Below are 20,126 nucleotides of genomic sequence, written 5' to 3' on the forward strand. Positions count from 1 at the left end.
CCTAAAAAGTACATGGAATAACATTCCCACCAGCAATGTCTCCCGTGTACGTGTCACATATTACAAATATTTTTCATGTTATTTATGATAATTTTTGCCAAACAAAAATGTTTAATTATTATGTAGTCAAATATATCCATTTTTCCTTCATCACAACTGGATTTCTGCTGCTTGCTTAAAGATGCTTTTCACACTCCTATAACAAACCCCGTTTTTTTTTTCAAGCACTTTTGTGGCTTTATTATTTACATTCAGATGTTTGATCATTTCAAAATTTATTTTCTATACGGATAGCAGCTTGATTACTCTTCAAAATCATAGTCTCTTACCCCTACATCATGTGCAAACTAATCCATCTTTTCCCTCTCTGCTTTGAAATGGCACCTCTATCACATAATAAATTCACATAAGCAATTGGATCTATTCAAGAGAACAAAATAAGATGTAAAATAATAGGAAATAGACAAATCATCATTAATTACTGAATATATAAATGCAGACCTGGAAAACCCAAGAGCATCAACTAAAAAGTTATTAGAAACCATAATAAAATTCAGCACAACTGTTAGCTGCAGAAATAATATTCAGTGCCTTTCCACATATAAATGTAATTCAAATGGACACAAGTCTTCTGCTTTATGTGGTCACCTTTTACTATGCAAATAACATATCATGAATCCCTATGTTCCATGGATAATTCAAGATAGACAAACACACAAATTTCTTGCATATTCAAGGCAGGCTTCTGTTTTCCTGTCTTTTCTCTTTCTCTGAATTATTGCTCTCTCCAAGTGTGTGATACCAGTTCACCATGTTCTTGCCTCCTAGATTTTCTCCCTCATCCACACTAGACATAGCCCCTCCTTTTCTTCTACTTCTGGCATCTCAAATTCCCCACCCCTTCCAAATCATGGCAAGTTGGCAAGTTTTGAATGCCAAGATGAAGACTTTGGTGTTGATCCTGAGAGCACCCAGGAGTTATTAAAGGATTCTAGGCAAGAACACAGCATAGGTTTGTGTTTTAGAAAGAACACCTAGCTGCTATATGGAGTATGGAATTAGGTGTTGTCTTGGAAACAGGGAGAGTAGTTATGACTTTTGTAGTCATCTAGGTAAGCAATGATTGTGCTTTGGCCTAGAGTGGTGGCAGATAGTGAGAAGTGATTGAATCGAGGAGATAGTAAAGAAGTAAAAAGTAACTGGACTTGAGTAACTGGATTGTGAAGAGAAGGGCAAGGAGGAGGGGAGTGTCAAAGGGAACTCTTGGTGATCTGATTTGAGAGATTGTGTGAATGGTAACCCCTTCCACTGAGATCAGGAATACTGAAGGAAGAGCGGGTTTGAGGAGCAGGTTAGACGAGAACTGAACATTGCTTTTGAGGCACCTGTGGCATGTCTAGGTGGAAATGTACCACAGGCAGTTGAATATACATGTCTGAAGCTCAGAGGAGTGGTCTAGGCTGAGGTTATAGATCTAGGAGTCATTAGTACATAAATAGTTCTTGAATTCATGAGAAAGGGTAACAGCACCCTGGTGAATGCATAGTGCTAGAACAGACATGGGCCCACGGAAGAGCCCTGCAGCCCAACAGCATCTTTGGTATAGGTGGAGGAAAAGAAACTCATGAAAGAGGCTGATAAGGAGTGACCAAAGAGGCAGAGAGAAAAACAAGAGAGGGCCGGGCATGGTGGCTCACACCTGTAATCCCAGCACTTTGGGAGGCCGGGTGGGCGGATCACCTGAGGTCAGGAGTTCAGGACAAGCCTGGTCAACACGGTGAAACCCCATCTCTACTAAAAATACAAAAAATTAGCTGGGTGTGGTGGACCACACTTGTAGTCTCAGCTACTGGGGAAGCTGAGGCAGGAGAATCGCTTGAACCCGGGAGATAGAGGTTGCAGTGAGCCGAGATTGTGCAACTGCACTCCAGCCTGGGTGACAGAGCAAGACACCATCAAAAAAACAAACAAACAAACAAAAAACAGGAGAAAGGAGTGTCACAAAAGTAAGGGAAGAGATTGTTTCAAAAGGAGGGAGGAGTCAAGGTCTATAGTGATGAATGCTGCCAAGAATCAAGAAAAGTAAGACCTGAAAAAATGTCTGGGGATTTTGATGATCAAGTGGTGGTCTCTGGTGACCTTGGAAGGAATAGTTTCAGTGCACATGTTTGTGGCATAGCTTGCTAATTGCTTACCCTGATATCCATCCTCCTCTTCTTCCTTAGTAATAAGCCATCTGATTTTTAGCTAGATACATAGCCTCCCAGAATAAAGGCCATGAGGACTAGGGTCACACTCTAAGGATACTGGATTAGTAAACTAAAAAGAACCTGGATCCGTAACAATTTCATGAAGCCAACGTGAACTGCCTACCTCTGGATTTCTTTTAGGTGCGGCAAATAGATGTATGTCTTATTTAAGCCATTGTTATTTCAGAGTCTATTCCATGCAGCAGTTTCCTGATTGCAGTGAGTTGAGATATGAATAGCAGGTGAGGTATACATGACAATGGGTATGGAATGCTTTCCCAAGAAACGCCTGAGCTTGATTTCAAGGCTTTCCCAAAATCCAGCCCTGACTGCTTTTCCAGCCCTTTTCCTGCTGTTTTCCTGAGAGTACTAGATATAGTTGCCTATATTCCACCTAAACAGAACACTTCACTATTACCAGATATGCCCTGCCTTCTCTTGCCTAGGAGCCTTTGTTATGCAATTTTGTCCCCATGGGGAACACCCTCTGCTACAAGTACTCTTCTGGTATATCTACGCTCGGTTACAACCACCAACATTTTTTTTTTTTTTTGAAGAATAAAATAACTTTTTTTTTTTATTATACTTTAGGTTTTAGGGTACATGTGCACAATGTGCAGGTTTGTTACATATGTATCCATGTGCCATGTTGGTGTGCTGCACCCATTAACTCGTCATTTAGCATTAGGTATATCTCCTAATGCTGTCCCTCCCCCCTCCCCCCACCCCACAACAGTCCCCGGAGTGTGATGTTCCCCTTCCTGTGTCCATGAGTTCTCATTGTTCAATTCCCACCTATGAGTGAGAACATGCGGTGTTTGGTTTTTTGTCCTTGCGATAGTTTACTGAGAATGATGTTTTCCAGTTTCATCCATGTCCCTACAAAGGACACGACCTCATCATTTTTTATGGCTGCATAGTATTCCATGGTGTATATGTGCCACATTTTCTTAATCCAGTCTATCGTTGAACAACCACCAACATTTTAAGTTTCACAATGTTTTAGGTCCCAGTTGTGGTCTTTGGGATCCTGGGGTAACTTAAAGGAATACAGAGTCAGAACATTAGGAGATATTATTGGATTCAGGAAGTCAGGAAAAATCTCAGTCCAAATCCATCATAGAGGCATTCCCAAAGATTGTCAAACCCAAACTTCCCCAGACCCCTCTCAATTCCACCACCTTCATAACATAATACCATTAACACCCTTATCTTATGACCTGGGGATCAGAGGATAGGTGGCAACCTTATCGGGGGAGAAAAGACAAATTAGTTCTTAATCTTTACCCTTTGACCAGACAGATTTCCTCCCACCTTCTCCTTGTGAACTCTTGGAATCTTGATCTTCAGCATCCACCCATAAACTCTGATGAACCTAGGTCACTGGGTCTCAGGCCCATTTCTAGCACCCATAGATCAGTAGAGAAATATCTGAGACCATATAGATCCTACATATCAACTAAGAGGAAAGATGAAAGGCTGTTATCATCAGGCAGCTCTGTTCTGGAGATAAGGAAAGGCAGGCTAAGGATTGCTTAGTGCAGAATGTCGAGACAGAACTGTCTAGTCCCACAGGCATCCAAGACTCCAGACTCCTCAAGCTCAAATGGAAAGCCCAGAATATCCCCACCACCAATCCTATCCTAGTACATTTACCTTCTCCCAAACTATACAGAATCCGTATCTCTGAATTTTGGAAAATTTGGGAGAGGGTAGCAAAGGTTTCCTTTTAATAAAAGGCTGCCTGTCACTTCTTTAGTCATTTAAACCATGCAGCTCAGCATAGAAATCAACTTTAAATTGGACATCAGACTTTCTTGTTCTTCAGATTTCCATAACCATTCCCACCATTGGGAAAGGCCTAATAATTGTTCCTTCTCCTGCGGCCCATGCCCCACCCCTGTTGGACCCTTTCTGTCCCCCAACATGCTGGCAACTTCTCTCCTTTCCATTTCCAGGCTTCTATATCCTCTCTCACTCTCTCTCTCTCCCCCTCACCTCCCCCAGGGTCTCACTCCGTCACTCTGGTTGAAGTGCAGTGGTGTGATCCCAGCTCACTGCAACCTCCACCTCCTGGGCTCAAGTGATCCTCCCACCTCAGCCTCCAGAAGTAGCTGGGACTACAGGCACATGCCACCACACCCTACTAATTTTTGGGGTTTTGTTTGTTTGTTTGTATTTTTGGTAGAGATGGGGTTTCACCATGTTGCCCAGGCTGGTCCCAAATTCTTGGACTCAGGCGATTCACCCGCCTCAGCCTCCCAAATTGTTGGGATTACAGGCATGAGCCACCGTACCTGGCCTATGTCTTCTTTCTTGAGATGCTGGTGAAATCTCATTTTTTCCCCTTTTATATGTAGGGCAATTTAGTTAACTTTGTTTCACTCTAAGCCCTAAGGGTTACCTTTCCACAGCAAAAATGACATTTTGTCAAACAAAAGACAAATTTCCCATAGATGAGGAAACCTGCTACCCACTTTTGGACTAACCCTCATTCTCCCCTGTTCTCTGTATATTGAGTCCTTCCTCAGCACAAGCTTGTGAGCTATGATTAGGCCATTCAACAGAAAATGAGCACCAACTATGTATTAGACACCTCTACAGAGGTGGCCCTTGCTCTTAAGGGGTTTATTTTTATACTGTGTGAACATTAGCCTCATTTCACAGATGGCAATATTAAAAGTGAGAGAGGTAACTTGCCCAAGGCAAGGCGACCAATGAGTGGCACAGAGAGGACTTGAACCCAAGTCAGTGGAATATCAAATACCAAAGACTTAACCACTACACTATACTTTGTCCAATGATTTAAGTCCCAGAATATCCTTTCCAACACTCTTCACAGACATATGCTAGGCACATTACAGTATGTTTTTCATCTATGGAGGCATGTCTAACTGAATATCCATATGCCCATTTAGATATTGTCATAAGTGTCATAGGAAATATAATTATTTCATTGTTTTGAGATCAACATGCAGTTTTTAACATTTGATTTTTATGAATTTCATGCTTGTACATGACAACAAATGAAATAGTACAGAAGATCATATGATAAAAACGAATAGTCCCCTGCCTCAACCCTCCCCATTTCCATCCCACCCCCTCAAAGCCAACTTTTAACAGTTTTTAGTTTTAGCTCTACTGTCGGTTCCCTTTACAACTCTAGATAATATGTATGTAATGTTTCTTTTTTCAAAAAAATTAGACAATATCCTATTGATTCCCAGAGATGGCAGTAAGGATTTTGTTTATGTACTGTGCCTCACTTTTCCCTCTACTCCCCTGCAATGGTTAACACCAATGTTCTTTTTTTGTTTTTGGTTAATTTTATAACTTGAAAAAAATATACTCAGACCTCTATTTTGTATTCCATCCATTTTGACAGATAATTTTGACTCCCCATTTTTTAAGACAAGGATATTATGGCTACAACCCTCCTCCTGCCCATTCAGTGTCCCACATTGTCAGTTTTATCTTTCCTTTTACATTGCCCTGGTTATTAACGTTTACATTCTGTTCTGCAGCCACAATCAGATCTTCCCTGCTTTGTCTCCCCAGGTTGACTCTATGACCTGAAACCCAATAAACAGCATTCACATTATCATGGCTATGTAAATATTTTTCAAAATCTAGCCAAGTAGTGAGCCTGGAATACACTTCCTTCTCTTCGAGTTCAATGTCACAATCTTTGGGCCTGTCAGAGGAGAATGTTTCTAGCATCAAGGTCAAATGGAATCTTTCTTATACTCTAATCAGCTGCTCATAATCATATTACATTTTATTTTGCTTTGTATTTGGCCAAGACTTTCTTGAATAATTACACACACACACACACACACACACACACAGAGTTTCTAAAAGCCTTTCTTTTTTCCTTGAATTATATGCTTTTATTGTATTCACTCATTCAACAAGTATTTTTTGAGTGTCTGCTACGTGCCAGGTACTGTTCTAGGAGATTAAGCTAGGGCAGTGAAGAAGACAGATAGCAATTCTTGGCCCCCATAGAGCTGATTCTAGTAAGGGAGAGAGAAAAGATAATAAGATAAATCAGTAAAATGTATCCAAATTAAAATGTGTGATAAGTGCTATGGAGAAAAATTTCAGTTTTAAATAGGCTGGTCATAACAATGTTTTGTATATTTCAAAATAGCTAGAAAAGGTAAGTTGAAATGTTCCCAACACATAGAAATGATAAATACTCAAGGCAACGGATACCCTAAATACCCTGACTTGATTATTACACATTCTATGCATGTAACAAAATATCAACGTATCCCATAAATTTGTACAAATATTATGTATCAATAACAAAAAAATTAAAAAATAAGTAAATAGGTTGGTCAGGGAAATACTGAAAAGGTAGCATGTGGGCAACGACTTGCATAAGGTGAGAGAACTAGCCAAGTGGATACTTGGTGAGAAAACATTCCAAGCAGAAAGAACAGTCATTGCAAAGGCCATGGGACAGGATCATGCCTGGCATTTTTTTCCCATGCCTGGCACTTTTGAAGAACATAATGGCCAGAGTTGCTAGAGTGATGGAGGAAGGCAGGAAGGGAAGTAATAGGAAATGGGGTCAAATGGGTAATGAGGGCTTGCCTCAGCGACCCCTCTCACATAGGGCCATGTAAGCCACAAGCAGGATCCACAGGAGAGTTTTGAGCAAAAAGGGGACAGGATCTGACTTGGGTTTCAGAAGGATCCCTCTGGTTGTTGTAAAAATATACTGGTGGGAGGCAGAAAAGGGGATGATGAAGGCTGAAGCAGGAGGACCAGTAAGGAGGCTGCTGCAGTCATTGCTTGAATTGGATTCACTCTTTCCTGGATTCACTGTTCTGGGCACCTGTCTGGAGATCCTTCTTCAGGTGTAGGAAATTATTATAACTTCTAATACATCTATTTTTTGAGACAGGGTCTCACTCTGTCTCCTAAGCTGGAGTACAGTGGCACAATCATGGCTCACTGTAACCTCAAACTCCTGGGCTCAAGCAATCCTCCCGCCTCTGCTTCCCAAGTAGCTGGGATTTACAGATGAGAGCCATCACGATTGGCTATTTCTTTTTACTTTTTTTTGTAGAGTCAGGGTCTCACTGTGTTAGCCAGGCTGATCTCAAACTCCTGGCCTCAAGCGATCCTCCCGCCTCAACCTCCCAAAGTGCTGGGATTACAGATGTGAGCCACCACTTCTGGCCTAATATGTTTTCAATAAAGTTTCCTTCATTGTTTTGTTTTCTCTATCTAGAACTCCTATCATTTGAATGTCTAATTTGCTAGATTAATCCCTCTCTCTTAAATTTTCTCTTACATTTTCTGTTGCCTTGGCTTTTTTGCCCTGCATTCTGGGAGATTTCCTCATTTCCCAGTCCTGGGAAATTTATTATTTCAGTAACTTATTTTTAATTTCTAAGGAATCTCTGTTTTCTCTGATTGTTCCTGTTTTATGGCATCTAGTTCTTGTTTTATGCATGTTATATCTTCTTGAATCTTATTCAGAATAGTATCAATTTTTCCCCTGAAGTTCTCTTTTGTTTCCCAGATCCTCAAATTGCTCTAGGGTCAGTTGTTCTATTTGTTTCTTTTAGTATTTTGCTTTCATGCTACAGGCTTCCTTAATTTGCTTGAGGCTCCTTGGCTACTCATTCATATTTAAGAGAAAAGGACTGGGTAGCTGATGGGAGTTTTCTCTGTTGCTGTATAAGCAGAGCTGCTCTCTAGCTAGGACTCTCCCTCGTGAGGAAATCCTGAGAGGAAACTTGGTGCGGACTTGTGGGAGGTGGCAACTGACAGGTTTTGGGACCCACAGATGCCAGAATGAGAAGACTTTGTTGTGATGCCAAATGCCCTAGGACAAATCTGAGTGTTCCTGGGGCAGTTTGTAAAATGTCATCAGAGATTTTGCCCCTGAGAGTAAGTACTGGAGCTGTCTGTGCTCCCTGAGTGGATAGGTGGAGGCGGGAGGGCCGGGGCGGCAGGATTCTGACTGCGGCTGATAGTCCTTGCACAGACCTTCAAGTACTTTCCTTTTTCTCAGCCCCATTCCTCACTCCCACCCTCCACAAGACCTGCAGATCCTGAGTCCAGAGCACCTCAGCTCTGCCCTTCTCCCTCCACTCAGGTCTCTGAGGACAGGGAGCTTTCCAGACTTTTGATCTCTGTCATGCCTCATCCTGCCCTCCTCCTAGCAGCTATTTACTGATCACTTACCATGTGCCAAGCATTCTAAAAGTACAAACTCACTTAATCTTCATAAGAACTTTATGAAGTAGGTGCTATTACTATTCTTATTTTATAGATGAAGAAACTGAGGCTACAGAGAGGTTAATTAACTTGCTCAATATTATACAGTCAGTAAGTGGCAGAACTGAGATTCAAACCCAGGTGGTCTGAGTCTAGAGCCTGTATTTTGAAACCACTGTGTTATATTCTTTCTCAGTCCAGCCCCAGCCTGTCTTGGCCTCTGGCTATTCTAGAGATTGTAAGTCTTATTATGTCTATGGGACCCCTAAATTGTTATGGGATCCTGAGTAAGTCCCTCCCGGCACTAGGCTAAAGTCAATACCAGGGAAGACCAGTATTGGGGGCTTGCCTTGCCAATCCCTCTCTCATCGCCACTACCTTTTTAAGATGATCAATGCTAAGTGACCTTTCTCCGGCCCCAGTTACTGGGCTCCTGTGGATGTTTATAGGAAAGAAAAACCCCACCCTGAGCCAACACAGAAAACAGACAGACCCAGCACTCTGGTATGTTTAGTTTCCATTCATCTTACAGCTGGATGAGGGGAAAAAAAGGAAGCATGGAACTGGCCCTTCTCCAGGCAAGATGCCAGCCCCAGCTCCTGGACAATCCTGGCTTGTGTGAGCCTCAATGCCACATTCAGAGCCTTCCCCACCCTTCAGGATGGTCCCTCCCTCTCAAGAGAAGGGATACCTGGAGGTTTAAAAGAGCAAGGGTTTGGAGATCGGGCTCAGATCTTCTGGATGTGAACAACAGATCCAGGCCAGAGGTGGCATCATGTCTGGGTGGAGGTACCTCATCTGTGTCAGCTTTTTGCTGACCATTCTTCTTGAACTGACATACCAGGGACCCCCTGTCCCCGCTTCATCAAGCACAAAGGTCAGTTCTGGGATGAGGGAACAAAGCTTGGGGATTTGTGATAAAATTAGCTTCTTGGGGGAAATTTGGGAAGGTTATTCAGTGTGTTTCTTCAGTCCTATGACTGAGAAGCTAGAGCCAGAGAAAAGAGGTACTATTTGCTGAGCACATGTCAGGTGCTGCACCAGGGGTCCCAGAGTTATTATTTCATTTAGTCCTCACAGCATCTCTGTGAGCTGGGCTATATTATTATCCCCATTATAGAGAAGAGAAAACAGAGGTTCCAAGGTTAAGACACAGTTAGGAAGTGGCAGAACCGTCTGATCTCAAATTGTCCTCATTTCCCACTGCCCCACACTGGGAAGGAACTAGCTCTGCATCACGTATGGGTAGATAGAGGGACCACTGTCTCAAGAAAGGAGAGGAAGAAGGTAGATATTGTACTTGCTGTGTGCCCTCATCATGGATGCCAGATACTTACCATGCTTGCAGTGCATGATTGTGCTTATAAGTGCAATTCTTTACACCTGAGATCCTAAAGAAGAAAAAAATCAATATTTATCACAGTGCCTTGGACAGAGTAGGATTCAATGAATGGCGGCTGCTCTGCTATATTCTAAAGCCTTGCTATTCAAAGTGAAATCTGTGGACTAGCAGCAGCATCATCCCATGGGAGCTTTTTAGAAAGATAAAATCTCAGCCCTCGCCCTAGTCTTGCTGAATCAGAATCTTCACGTTAACAAGCTTTCCAGGAGATTCATGTGCACATCAAAGTTAGAGAAGTGCTTGTCCAGAGAGGTCCCTTGATCTCTAATCTTCTGTGAGTCTTGGATTCTGAGACTTGATAAAGCTTGCTGAAGTAATCAGGCAGATCCACCAAATGGATGACAGAGGCTCTTTTCCCTCTCTAGGCCTTAGTTTATCCACCTGTATATTTTGAGGCCTGTGTAGGAATCTTGGGTTCCCAAATACTAGCCCGTCTAGGCTGAGGACATACTCTACCTAAAACACCTTCTCCTGTCTTCTCTCTCAGCTGTTAATGACAAGCTATTCTATGCGCTCCACGATGGTGTCTCGCTATGCCCACACCTTGGTCACCTCTGTCCTGTTTAATCCACATGCTGAAGCCCATGAAGCCATCTTTGACCTGGATCTGCCTCATCTTGCCTTTATCTCCAATTTCACTATGTAAGTCTGCTTCCAAAGTCACCACTTCATTCATTTGTGCATATATTTGTTCATTCTTGTGCTTATTCTGTCAGCAGAGTATAGTGATTAAGAGAATGCACTCTGAGATCAGACTTCTTGAGTCTGAATCCTGGCTCTGCCAGTTTGGGACCCAGGGCAACTTACTTCATTTCTGGGAGTCTCATTTTACACATCTACAAAATGGGGATAAAATTAGAACCCACTTTCTTTTTTTCTTTCTTTTTTTTTTCGACATGGAGTCTCGCTCTGTTGTGCAGCCTGGAGTGCAGTGGCACAATCTCAGCTCGCTGCAACCTCCGCCTCCCAGGTTCAAGCGATTCTCCTGCCTCAGCTTCCCAAGTAGCTGGCACTACAGGCGCATGCCACCACGCCCAGCTAATTTTTTGTACTTTTAGTAGAGACAGGGTTTCACAGTGTTAGCCAGGATGGTCTCCATCTCTGACCTCGTGATCCGCCCACCTCGGCCTCCCAAAGTGCTGGGATTACAGGCGTGAACCACCACACCCGGCCAGAACTCACTTTCAAGGATTAAATGAACTAATATACATGGAAACATATGCTAAAATTAGCTCCAGGCACATATTAAGTAGTTGATAATATTAGCTTTATTGCTTTTTAAACGAACATTTCCTGGTGCTGAGTGTGTGACTTACACTGTGCTGAGTCCAACAGAAAGAGGAAGATGAACTGCATATAGTCCCTAGTCTCAGAGACTTCACAATTTAAGGGGGGATATAAAAAAGGAAACTGGCCCAGCACAGTGACTCACACCTGTAATCCCAGAGCTTCGGGAGGCTGAAGTGGGAGGATTGCTTGAGGCCAGGAGTTCAAGACAAGCCTAGGCAATATAGGGAGAACCCATCTCTAGAAAAAAAATAAAAATTAGCAGGGTGTGGTGGTGCATGCCTATAGTCTCAGCTACTCAGAAGACTGAGGCAGGAGGATTGCTTGAACATGGGAGGTTGAGGCTGCACTGTGCTATGATCTCTGCACTCCAGCTTGGGTGACAGAGTGAGACTGCCTCTAAAAAAGAGCATTGGGTTGGGAAGCAGTGAGTAGATTACTTTAATAAAGTATGCTGGGGAAAAAGAGAAGTCTGAATGTGGAATGGTTGGAATGGTGAGGTGGACCAGAAGACAATGGTGAGTTTCCTATTCCCAGGCTGGTGGAGAAAACCTCAGAGAGATAACACCTAAACTGAGGCTTGAAATAGGACATCTTCACCAGGCAACCAGGATGAGGGCAGGACTGGAGGAATCCAGGAAAAAGGAATAAAGGCACAAATGTTCCCTCAATTAGGGGAACTGCAAGTACTTCTGTGTCACTGTACTGTCAGGGACAGACAAGAGGTAGAAGAGTGGTAAAAAAAAAAAAAAATGAGAGGTGAGAGGCAGAGAAAGACTAGGCTGTGGAGGACTTCCAATGTTAGAGCACCTCCTTGGGTCTCACTTAATGGTCTCCAAACCATCTTATGTGTTTGCACACCTATCAGGAAAAACTTGATCCTATACTCCCAAAACATATATACTTATTCATTTATGCATTATATGAATATACTGCTGAGCAAATATATTAGGTACATTATGAAGCATATAAATATTAATCCCTAAAGGATAAGGAAAAAGCCCTAAAATAGAGTATGAATATTATTTTTCCACTCCCTCTCGATTTGTCTCCAGCATCCCCTGTGACATGTGCACCCCTCTTTAGAAATAAGCGTGGGCCATAATAAGGAGACATGGCAAGGTTTTAAGCAAGGAGAGGTGATTGTGAAGTGGTAGCAGACTGGAGGGGCCAGCTAGGTGGCCAGGAGCTGAGTAGGCAAACAGGGGCAGAATGTGTTTCAGGGGACAGCAAGTAGTTAAATTTGACTGGAGTGGAGGGGCAGGGAAGGGAGGTATGGAGAGAAAGTTGGAGTGGATGAGTGGGCCTAGAGAATAGGGGGCTGAAGTGGATGAGTGGGAGTTGGAGTGGATGAGTGGGCCTAGAGAATAGGGGGCTGAAGTGGATGAGTAGGGGTTGGAGTGGATGAGTGGGCCTACAGAATAGGGCCACGTAGGGGATGTTGAAGGTGGGAGCAGGACAGTGGTGGTGGATCTGAGAGACTATCAAGGGAGAAACAACCTGATTGTAGTGGAGAGTAAGTAAATATAGATGGTGTTTACCTTTTTTCGGCTTGTTAGACCTGGTAGATGACAGTACCCTGTTGAGGTGATAAACAAGGGAGCTGGAGCAGATAAAGGGAAACCTTAGTGGGGCCTCAGTAGCCAGTATCACACTTTAGTATGAATTACAAAAAGGCCCCTGGATTTGGGTAGAGGGACTATCAGATTTACCAGATAAGTGAGCCCAGCACAAGTAGAATATCCACGCTTGTTCAGCCCCGCTTGTCCCTGTTAGTTGGGAGGAGGTTCTTGTGCCATCAATAATCTGTACAACCTCAAACAGCAGCCCTGGGGTGGGCCTAGGCTGTGCCATCAAGAACCTCCTGGCACTTCCCCTGGAGAAGGATTGGGTTAGAGGAGGGGACTGGTATGGAGTCAGAGCCAAGGAATTTGGGGGAGAAGTGCTGAGGCAGTCAAGGAGGGCCCCCTGAAAGCAGGATTTTCACATGGGTAAGATTTGAAGGGACAAAGATCATTGCATGTTGGGACCCAGGGGAATCAAGGACCAAAAAGAGCAGGCGTGGGTTTGGAGTATGGGGGGCTAACCAGAGAAGCTGGCAGTCAAATGATGTAAGGGCCAAGTAGTCAGGCAGAATTTGGATTTTTGCTTCAATTGAAAAAAACACCAACAGATTTTTTTTAAAAAAAATTAAGCAAAGCTGGCTGGAGGAAATGTTCTTGGGCAGACTCTGTGGAAAGTATGCTGGCTGGAGGCAGCACACACACAGAGGCCCCAGTGTCCTGCTGCCAGACCAGCTCCACCCTACCCCCCTCACCCCCCAGGAGACCTTGGGGAGGTGCCAGCTCGGCCCACCCCCACACTAGCCCAGCCACAGCAACACTCTGTTTCAGCTGCCTAGAAACACTTCTTCCCTGAGTGGTCTCTTCTGCCACCAGCCTATCCTCCCCCAGTGTTCCTGGAAGCTGCTGCCTTGGTCAAGCAACTTTCCTGATACCTGTGCCTCAGTTACTCCACTTGTAAAATGGAAACTGTTGTACTTGCGTCCTACAGAGTTGCACTAACTTTCTCTAGGACACCCAACTATCACTCCTCAAAGGCCAGCTCTGATCCATCCTTCCCCTTTTCAAGATTTGTCCAAGACTCTCCATTCTCCATGGCAAAAAGTCTTTGCTGCTGTATGAGCTCATTGAGTCTTGTGTTCAAAGCCCCCTATTCTCTAAGCCCACTCATCCACTCCAACTTTCTCTTCATACCTCCCTTCCCTGCCCCTCCACTCCAGTCAAATTTAACTACTTGCTGTCCCCTGAAACACATTCTGTGTTTTCCTGCTGTCTGTCCAGGATGTCCACTCCACAAATAATTGTTGAGTACCTCCTCTGTGCCAAGCCATATTCCAGGCACCAGGGTTACAGCAGCAAATAAAGTGGTAAGAAGTCAGTCAGATTGTGGATGTCTTCTAAAGATGGAGCTGAAAATCCCTGATGGATTGGACGTGGATTCTGAAACAAAGAGGAGAATCCAACATGACTCTAAGATTTTTAGCTGAGCAACTATGTCCTGAAACAAAGATACCAGAGGAGGAACAGATTTGGGAGGGGAGAGTTGTCAGGAGCTCAGTTTTGGATATGTTCAGCTTCAGGTGTCTATGGAATATTCTAGTGGAGATGTCAAGTAAGAAATTGGATGGGTCTAGAGTTCAGGGCACAAGTCCACACTGGAGATACAGATTTGGGAGGCATCTGTATATAAATGGTATTTAAGGCCATGGTGCTAAATGACATCACCTAGAGAGCCAATGTAGAAAGAGTAGAGGACAGAAGGGGAGAGGGAGGGAGGGGAGAGGATAAAAGGTTGACAACAGAGCCTTGGAGTGTTCCAAAGATTTGGAGGTTAGGAAGAGAAAGAGCCAACAGAGGAAACTGAGAAGGCATGGCCAGTGAGGATTATTTATCCATATCCTCCCTGTCTTTCAGGCCTAGCTTCAAGGCTACCTTCTCTAGGACCCTTTCCTGAAGACTTGGGCAAAAATGTTCTCTCCCTTCTTTGAGCTTCTTTTCACTTTGTTACCTTCCTTAGAGAAATGGGGAAAATGGGGGTAAGCAAGTCTGCTTGTAACTCATCAGTCTCTGAGCTCCCTGAGGACAAGGCCTCCTCCCTAGTCAGGCCCAGAAGACTTTGCAACAATTTGCACACTTCTTTCACAATTTTTACCACTTATACCACCCATAGTATTTACTTAATAGATTTTTATATTAATATGGCCATATTATGTACCCAGTATATTTTTTCAATAGATATACTTTCTGAGATGATCTGAGTTAGCTTTATTCTGAGCAACAATATCTATGAGATCATGGGTTTAATGTGCTAGTTGTAATTTAATAAACATTACTGTAAATACATAACAATTATAATAAAAATATTCGGTTATATCATACCTAAAATTATGTTGTGTGCCAAAAGGTAGAATTCATTCAACACTTTGGGAAACACAAAACTCTAACACCAGATCCACCATATGCTGTGTGGACTCTATTTCCCCATCTGACAAATGGAGATAATGATAACTACTTCACTCTGTTATCTCCCTCTCCTTTCCTCTTCTTCTCTTCTTGCCGTTCACACTGGGGCTTTATGGCACTGTGTTGTTCTTTCTCTTTCCCTATCTCTATCCTCCTCTTTCTACCTCATGTGTCTCTTTCTCTGTCTCTGACCAACTATTTTCTCTGTCTCTGCTGTCCCTCCTCTTTCCTGCCCCATTAGGACCATCAACAATAAAGTCTACATTGCAGAAGTCAAAGAGAAGCACCAGGCAAAGAAAATCTATGAAGAAGCCCATCAGCAGGGAAAGACAGCTGCTCACGCAGGCATCAGGTAAGGCCCCATCCAGTCCAAAACATGACTTAATCATATTAGCTGTGTGCTTAGGGGAGATGCACGTTCTCTCTGGTCCTCAGTCTCCATCTCTGCAGAGTGGGGACATGACCTCTACTTCATAGGATTATGTGAAGATGATGTGAGTTAATGAATATCAAAGCCTGTAACAGGGTGGGTGTTCAATAAATGGAAATTTACTTCCCCATTTCCACTTTTCTACTGTCAGCAGATTGTGGCTTATTTAAGAACTGGCACCTTCCAGGAAGGTTACATGCAAGTGAGATTTTTCTAAATTGAATTTTGTTTCCTGAGTTCCATTCAGCGGGCAGAAATGTATTGTCTTCCTTCAGTGTTTCCTCCCAGCTTCCAAGAGAGTTTCATGGAGCGAAAACTTTAGCTTTGGCTCCAGCAAACTGAGTTACTGCCATATGAACAAGCTCCTTCGAAAGCATAGGGGAGAGGATAGTGGGAGGGTCTATTTGAAGGGGCTGAGGCATTGTATGTAAATTGAAAACTCTTTTGTAAAATGAATCATTAGACCCTAGTTGGTCCGTTCTATATTCAGATCTTCATGGACAAATTTCCCTTAAGGGTGGACGACCTGTGAGATAATTTCTCAAGCAGAATATTTAGGAGGCTGAATGAGGGAGGAAGGGAGACAGAGATTGATAAGTGGATGCATGGATGACGGACCATGGGCCAGTGACTCAGTTGAACCAGAAGCCTAGTCAGGTCGGCTGGGACCAGGGTTGGGGGGAGCAAAACTAGGTCCTCTAACAGCCCCTGTACTCCTCAGAAGATCCCTTTCTCTTCCCACCATCCTCCCTTTCCTGCCCAGGGACCGGGAATCAGAGAAGTTCCGCATCTCCACCAGCCTGGCAGCAGGCACAGAGGTGACTTTTTCCCTGGCCTATGAGGAACTGCTTCAGCGGCACCAGGGCCAGTACCAGCTGGTGGTGAGCCTGAGGCCCGGCCAATTGGTGAAGAGGCTGAGCGTAGAGGTTACAGTGTCAGAAAGGACAGGCATCTCCTATGTGCACATACCACCCCTGAGGACCAGCCGTCTGCGCACCAATGCCCATGCAAGTATGTGGGCAGCACTACGGGTCACCCATCAGACTGGCCTTCACTGAATGAAAACCTTATCGATTCCACTGGGTTTCCCTCTAGTGCCACTTCTGCTCTGTATTCACTGCCAAGTTCCTTCCTAATTCAGTGAGAAGAGGGCATGTTTGAAAGTGAAAATATTTGGATTTTAACCTTGGCCTGGTCCTTACAGGCTGTATGACCTGGCACATTAGAAACTTCCCAGACTCTTGATTTCCCTAAAAAAAAAAAAAATTAGTGATAAGGGAGGATTTGTTGGGTGGGCTAATGAAATTTAATCATATGTTAACCATGCTGAAGGCTGTAGAAGCCACACTGGCCAAATCGTGCTTTTCCCTGAATCCCCACTGAGAATGGCAGGACAGTGAGCGCACAGCAAGTGCAGGCTCCCTGGAGGACACCATCTCAGGCCCTGGAGGGAAGAGAAGCATCCTGCCTCAGAGGTTTGCTTCAAATATCACCCAGAGGTTTTGGAAGGCCAGACTGGCTACATCAGAATCACAACATGGGCTCCTAGAAATGCAGATTCCTGGAGCTCAGCCTTCAGGGTCTGGTTCAGTAGCATGGGGGTGGGGCCCAGGAAGCTGTGTCGTCAACCAGTCTCAGGCGACATTGACGTCCAGCCAGGTTGGAGAATCACGGAGCTGGCCTGTTCACCTCATCTGAGAGATGAGAGGACAGGCGCAGAGAAATCCCTGGCTCATGTGGCAGCCCCTCCAAAGCTGTTTAGCATTGGAGGTCCCAACTCATTCGACTCTGTTGACCCAGAGAGGCACTGGGGTGGACAGTGGATGTAACAGACACAGACAGACACACAGACTGGATTCAAATCCCAGTGCTGACACTCCCCTAATGTGGGACGATCAAAGCCAGTCACTCCATTGCTCGACTTCACTTTTCCCATCTGTAAAATGGACGAGATGCCATCTACAGCTCAGGACCATTGTGAGACTTTGAGAGAATTCCTCCCTCCCAACTATGTGGTACAGAGAAGATTGCACGATCATTCTACTCGTTAGCATTAGGTGGCACTCACTGAGATGCAGGTATGGCTCCAAACGCTTTACATGAATGGCCTCATTTATTTCCCACAAGCACTGCCTATGAAGTAGGAGCTGTGGTCATGCCTGTGCTGTAGATGAGGAGCCAGAGGCTCAGAGAGAATGAGTCGCTTGTCCAGGGACACACAGCAGCAGCTGGAACCTGGGCCCACAGGCCATCTGAGTCCCTGCAGCCTGCATGCACTCTTCAGCCCTAAGCTATAAATGGCAGGTCCCTCCCCCATTCTCCTTAAAGGTTAAAACAGAGGGTAGGACCAATCCTGTGGGGGAGAAAACAGAACAAAGAGCTCTGAGAGGAAGGAAGCCAAGGGAATGTATGTGAGCAGGCGCCTCAGAGAGTATGGGGCTCAGTGTGCCCCTGAGCTTCCTGACAGCTGTGGCAGGAAGGAGGGGGAGCAGAATTCCCAAGTTTCCATTTTCTGGAAAAAAAGGAGGCACAGTGACATTTCTAAATGGACATTTGTCTTGGATTCCAGAGGAGTTGATCTTGTGGCCAGCTCAGCAAACATCTGGGACTAGAGATCCATCTGTGATTTCATGAGACTCTAAAAGGCTTGTTCACACACATGATGCCCACAGTCAGAAGGAAGAGAAGGAAGAAGAAATATGAAATCCGATCCAGAGGACAACCTTGCTAGGCTGCTGTTTCCCACAGCAGTGGGGGGATGGGAGGAGACCTAGACCTTGTCTGTGTGTCTGTCTGTCTCCTGGACACACACTCACTGCACTGCCTCTCTGGGAGGAGGCACTGGCTGCTGGTGTACCTCTGGACATGCCACGCCTCCAAAGACTTGGCCCCAGGTTGCATGGAAAATGAGGCAGGGTGAGGTTGCCAGTGAGGGCCACATTGCCAGGGCCTGGGAGCTGATGGCCAGGTTGAGTCTGTCCAGCTGGGCTCAGTGGAGGATGCAGAGAGGAGCCGGCTGTGGGACTGGGAGAGGAGCGTGGGGCAGGTAGAAAGATGTAGGCAGGAGGCACCAGAGGTTTGGGGAGGAGTTAGACTTCTCACCCTCCCCAGACAGCACCCTTTGTGCTGCCCTTTCCCTGGTTCTTCTGTCTTGCGAGTCCTCTGTACCACCCTGCCTGATTCTCCCCACCCATACAGGTGAGGTGGATTCACCCCCATCCGCCAGGATCGAGAGGGGAGAGACCTGTGTCCGAATCACCTACTGCCCAACATTGCAAGATCAGTCGTCCATCTCTGGCTCAGGCATCATGGCTGACTTCCTGGTTCAGTACGATGTGGTCATGGAGGACATCATTGGAGACGTGCAGGTGAGGGGGCCTGGGGAACGAGAGAGAGGATGGGCTCTGGAGTCAGACAGGCCTGAGCAATGCTTGGGCCTCTCCAGCTGTTCACTCCAGTTTCCCTAGGGATAAGCGAGAGCTAGCGAACAAGGATAGGCTGACGTGAAAAGACACATGGCTTCAACCTTGGGAGGCACATCGAATCCCCCAAAGGGTTGGAGACCTGGAACTGTCTCCAGTGAATCAAGTGCCCAAAGGACCCATCCCTAACTGAATCAAGTCATAGCCTACCCGAAAACAGTCCTTCTGCAAAGTAAACCCTTGGCCACTAACTGGGCACCCATGCTCATGGACTCTCACGCGTTCTGCAGCTCCTATACTCTCCTGTGTTGTCTTGGGCTTCCTTGCTCTCTCTCGGCTTTTAACAATCCTTATTGCTTCAGTGGAGCCATCTGCCTAAACAGGGAGCCCTTCAATTCTGAGTTTCCACATTCATGAAGAAAGAGCAGAGGTCCCACACTCCGTCAGATGGGAAAGCACAGAGCACTGATCCCAAGGCCCTGGCTTGAGCACAAGGATGGCGGTGCAGCCTGAGACATCTGGTCCCACCCTGCCTCTCCCACCGCAGAACTCTCAACCCCAGCACACAAACCACCCTGCAGCTGCCCCACACCATATCACACCTTTCTCCAAAACACCCCAGCCTGCCTCTCCTCTGTGTGAGCATTTGCTCATGGTGGCCGCTGCCCTGAGAATGACTTCCTCCTTGCTCCACTGCTCGGCATCCTCGTGTTCCTGAAACACTGCCGAAACACCTCCTCCTTGATGACTCCAGTCCACCAACAATTCGTTTGTCTGCCCTGGACTAAAAGTGACCTATGGTTAAACCTTTTCTCATGCAACATTCATTCATTCACATGTTGAATGAATATGTGAACTAGGCCAGTCGTGTACTCATTGACTCTGACAACTCAGAAGTGAGTCGGACACAGCCACTCATCTCCCTCTGCCATCACCCCATCCTGAAGCACCCAGATACACAGAGCCTTGACGGTCATCAAATGTTCTAGGTGCTGTGTTTAAGTGTGTCATGGATTCTGCGGAGGTGCCAGTGGAGGAGGGTTTCAGGGCCATCATCCTAAAGGAGTTGGA

General features: G+C 45.2%; 1 protein-coding gene across 1 annotated transcript in view; it reads left to right on the forward strand.

Annotated features, from left to right (window-relative positions):
- Nucleotides 1–9,225: 9,225 nt before the first annotated feature.
- The window catches only part of ITIH6 (inter-alpha-trypsin inhibitor heavy chain family member 6), a 43,230-nt gene continuing 32,329 nt past the window's right edge, over nt 9,226–20,126 (forward strand). Inside the window, exons 1-5 of the mRNA XM_030807609.1 lie at nt 9,226–9,366; nt 10,379–10,533; nt 15,445–15,555; nt 16,397–16,644; nt 18,832–19,001. Coding sequence (XP_030663469.1) covers nt 9,265–9,366; nt 10,379–10,533; nt 15,445–15,555; nt 16,397–16,644; nt 18,832–19,001 — 786 coding nt within the window. The 5' untranslated portion in view covers nt 9,226–9,264. The remainder of the gene's footprint in view (nt 9,367–10,378; nt 10,534–15,444; nt 15,556–16,396; nt 16,645–18,831; nt 19,002–20,126) is intronic.

The sequence above is a fragment of the Nomascus leucogenys genome, chromosome X (assembly GCF_006542625.1).
Source record: "Nomascus leucogenys isolate Asia chromosome X, Asia_NLE_v1, whole genome shotgun sequence".
NCBI classification, from domain to species: domain Eukaryota; kingdom Metazoa; phylum Chordata; class Mammalia; order Primates; family Hylobatidae; genus Nomascus; species Nomascus leucogenys.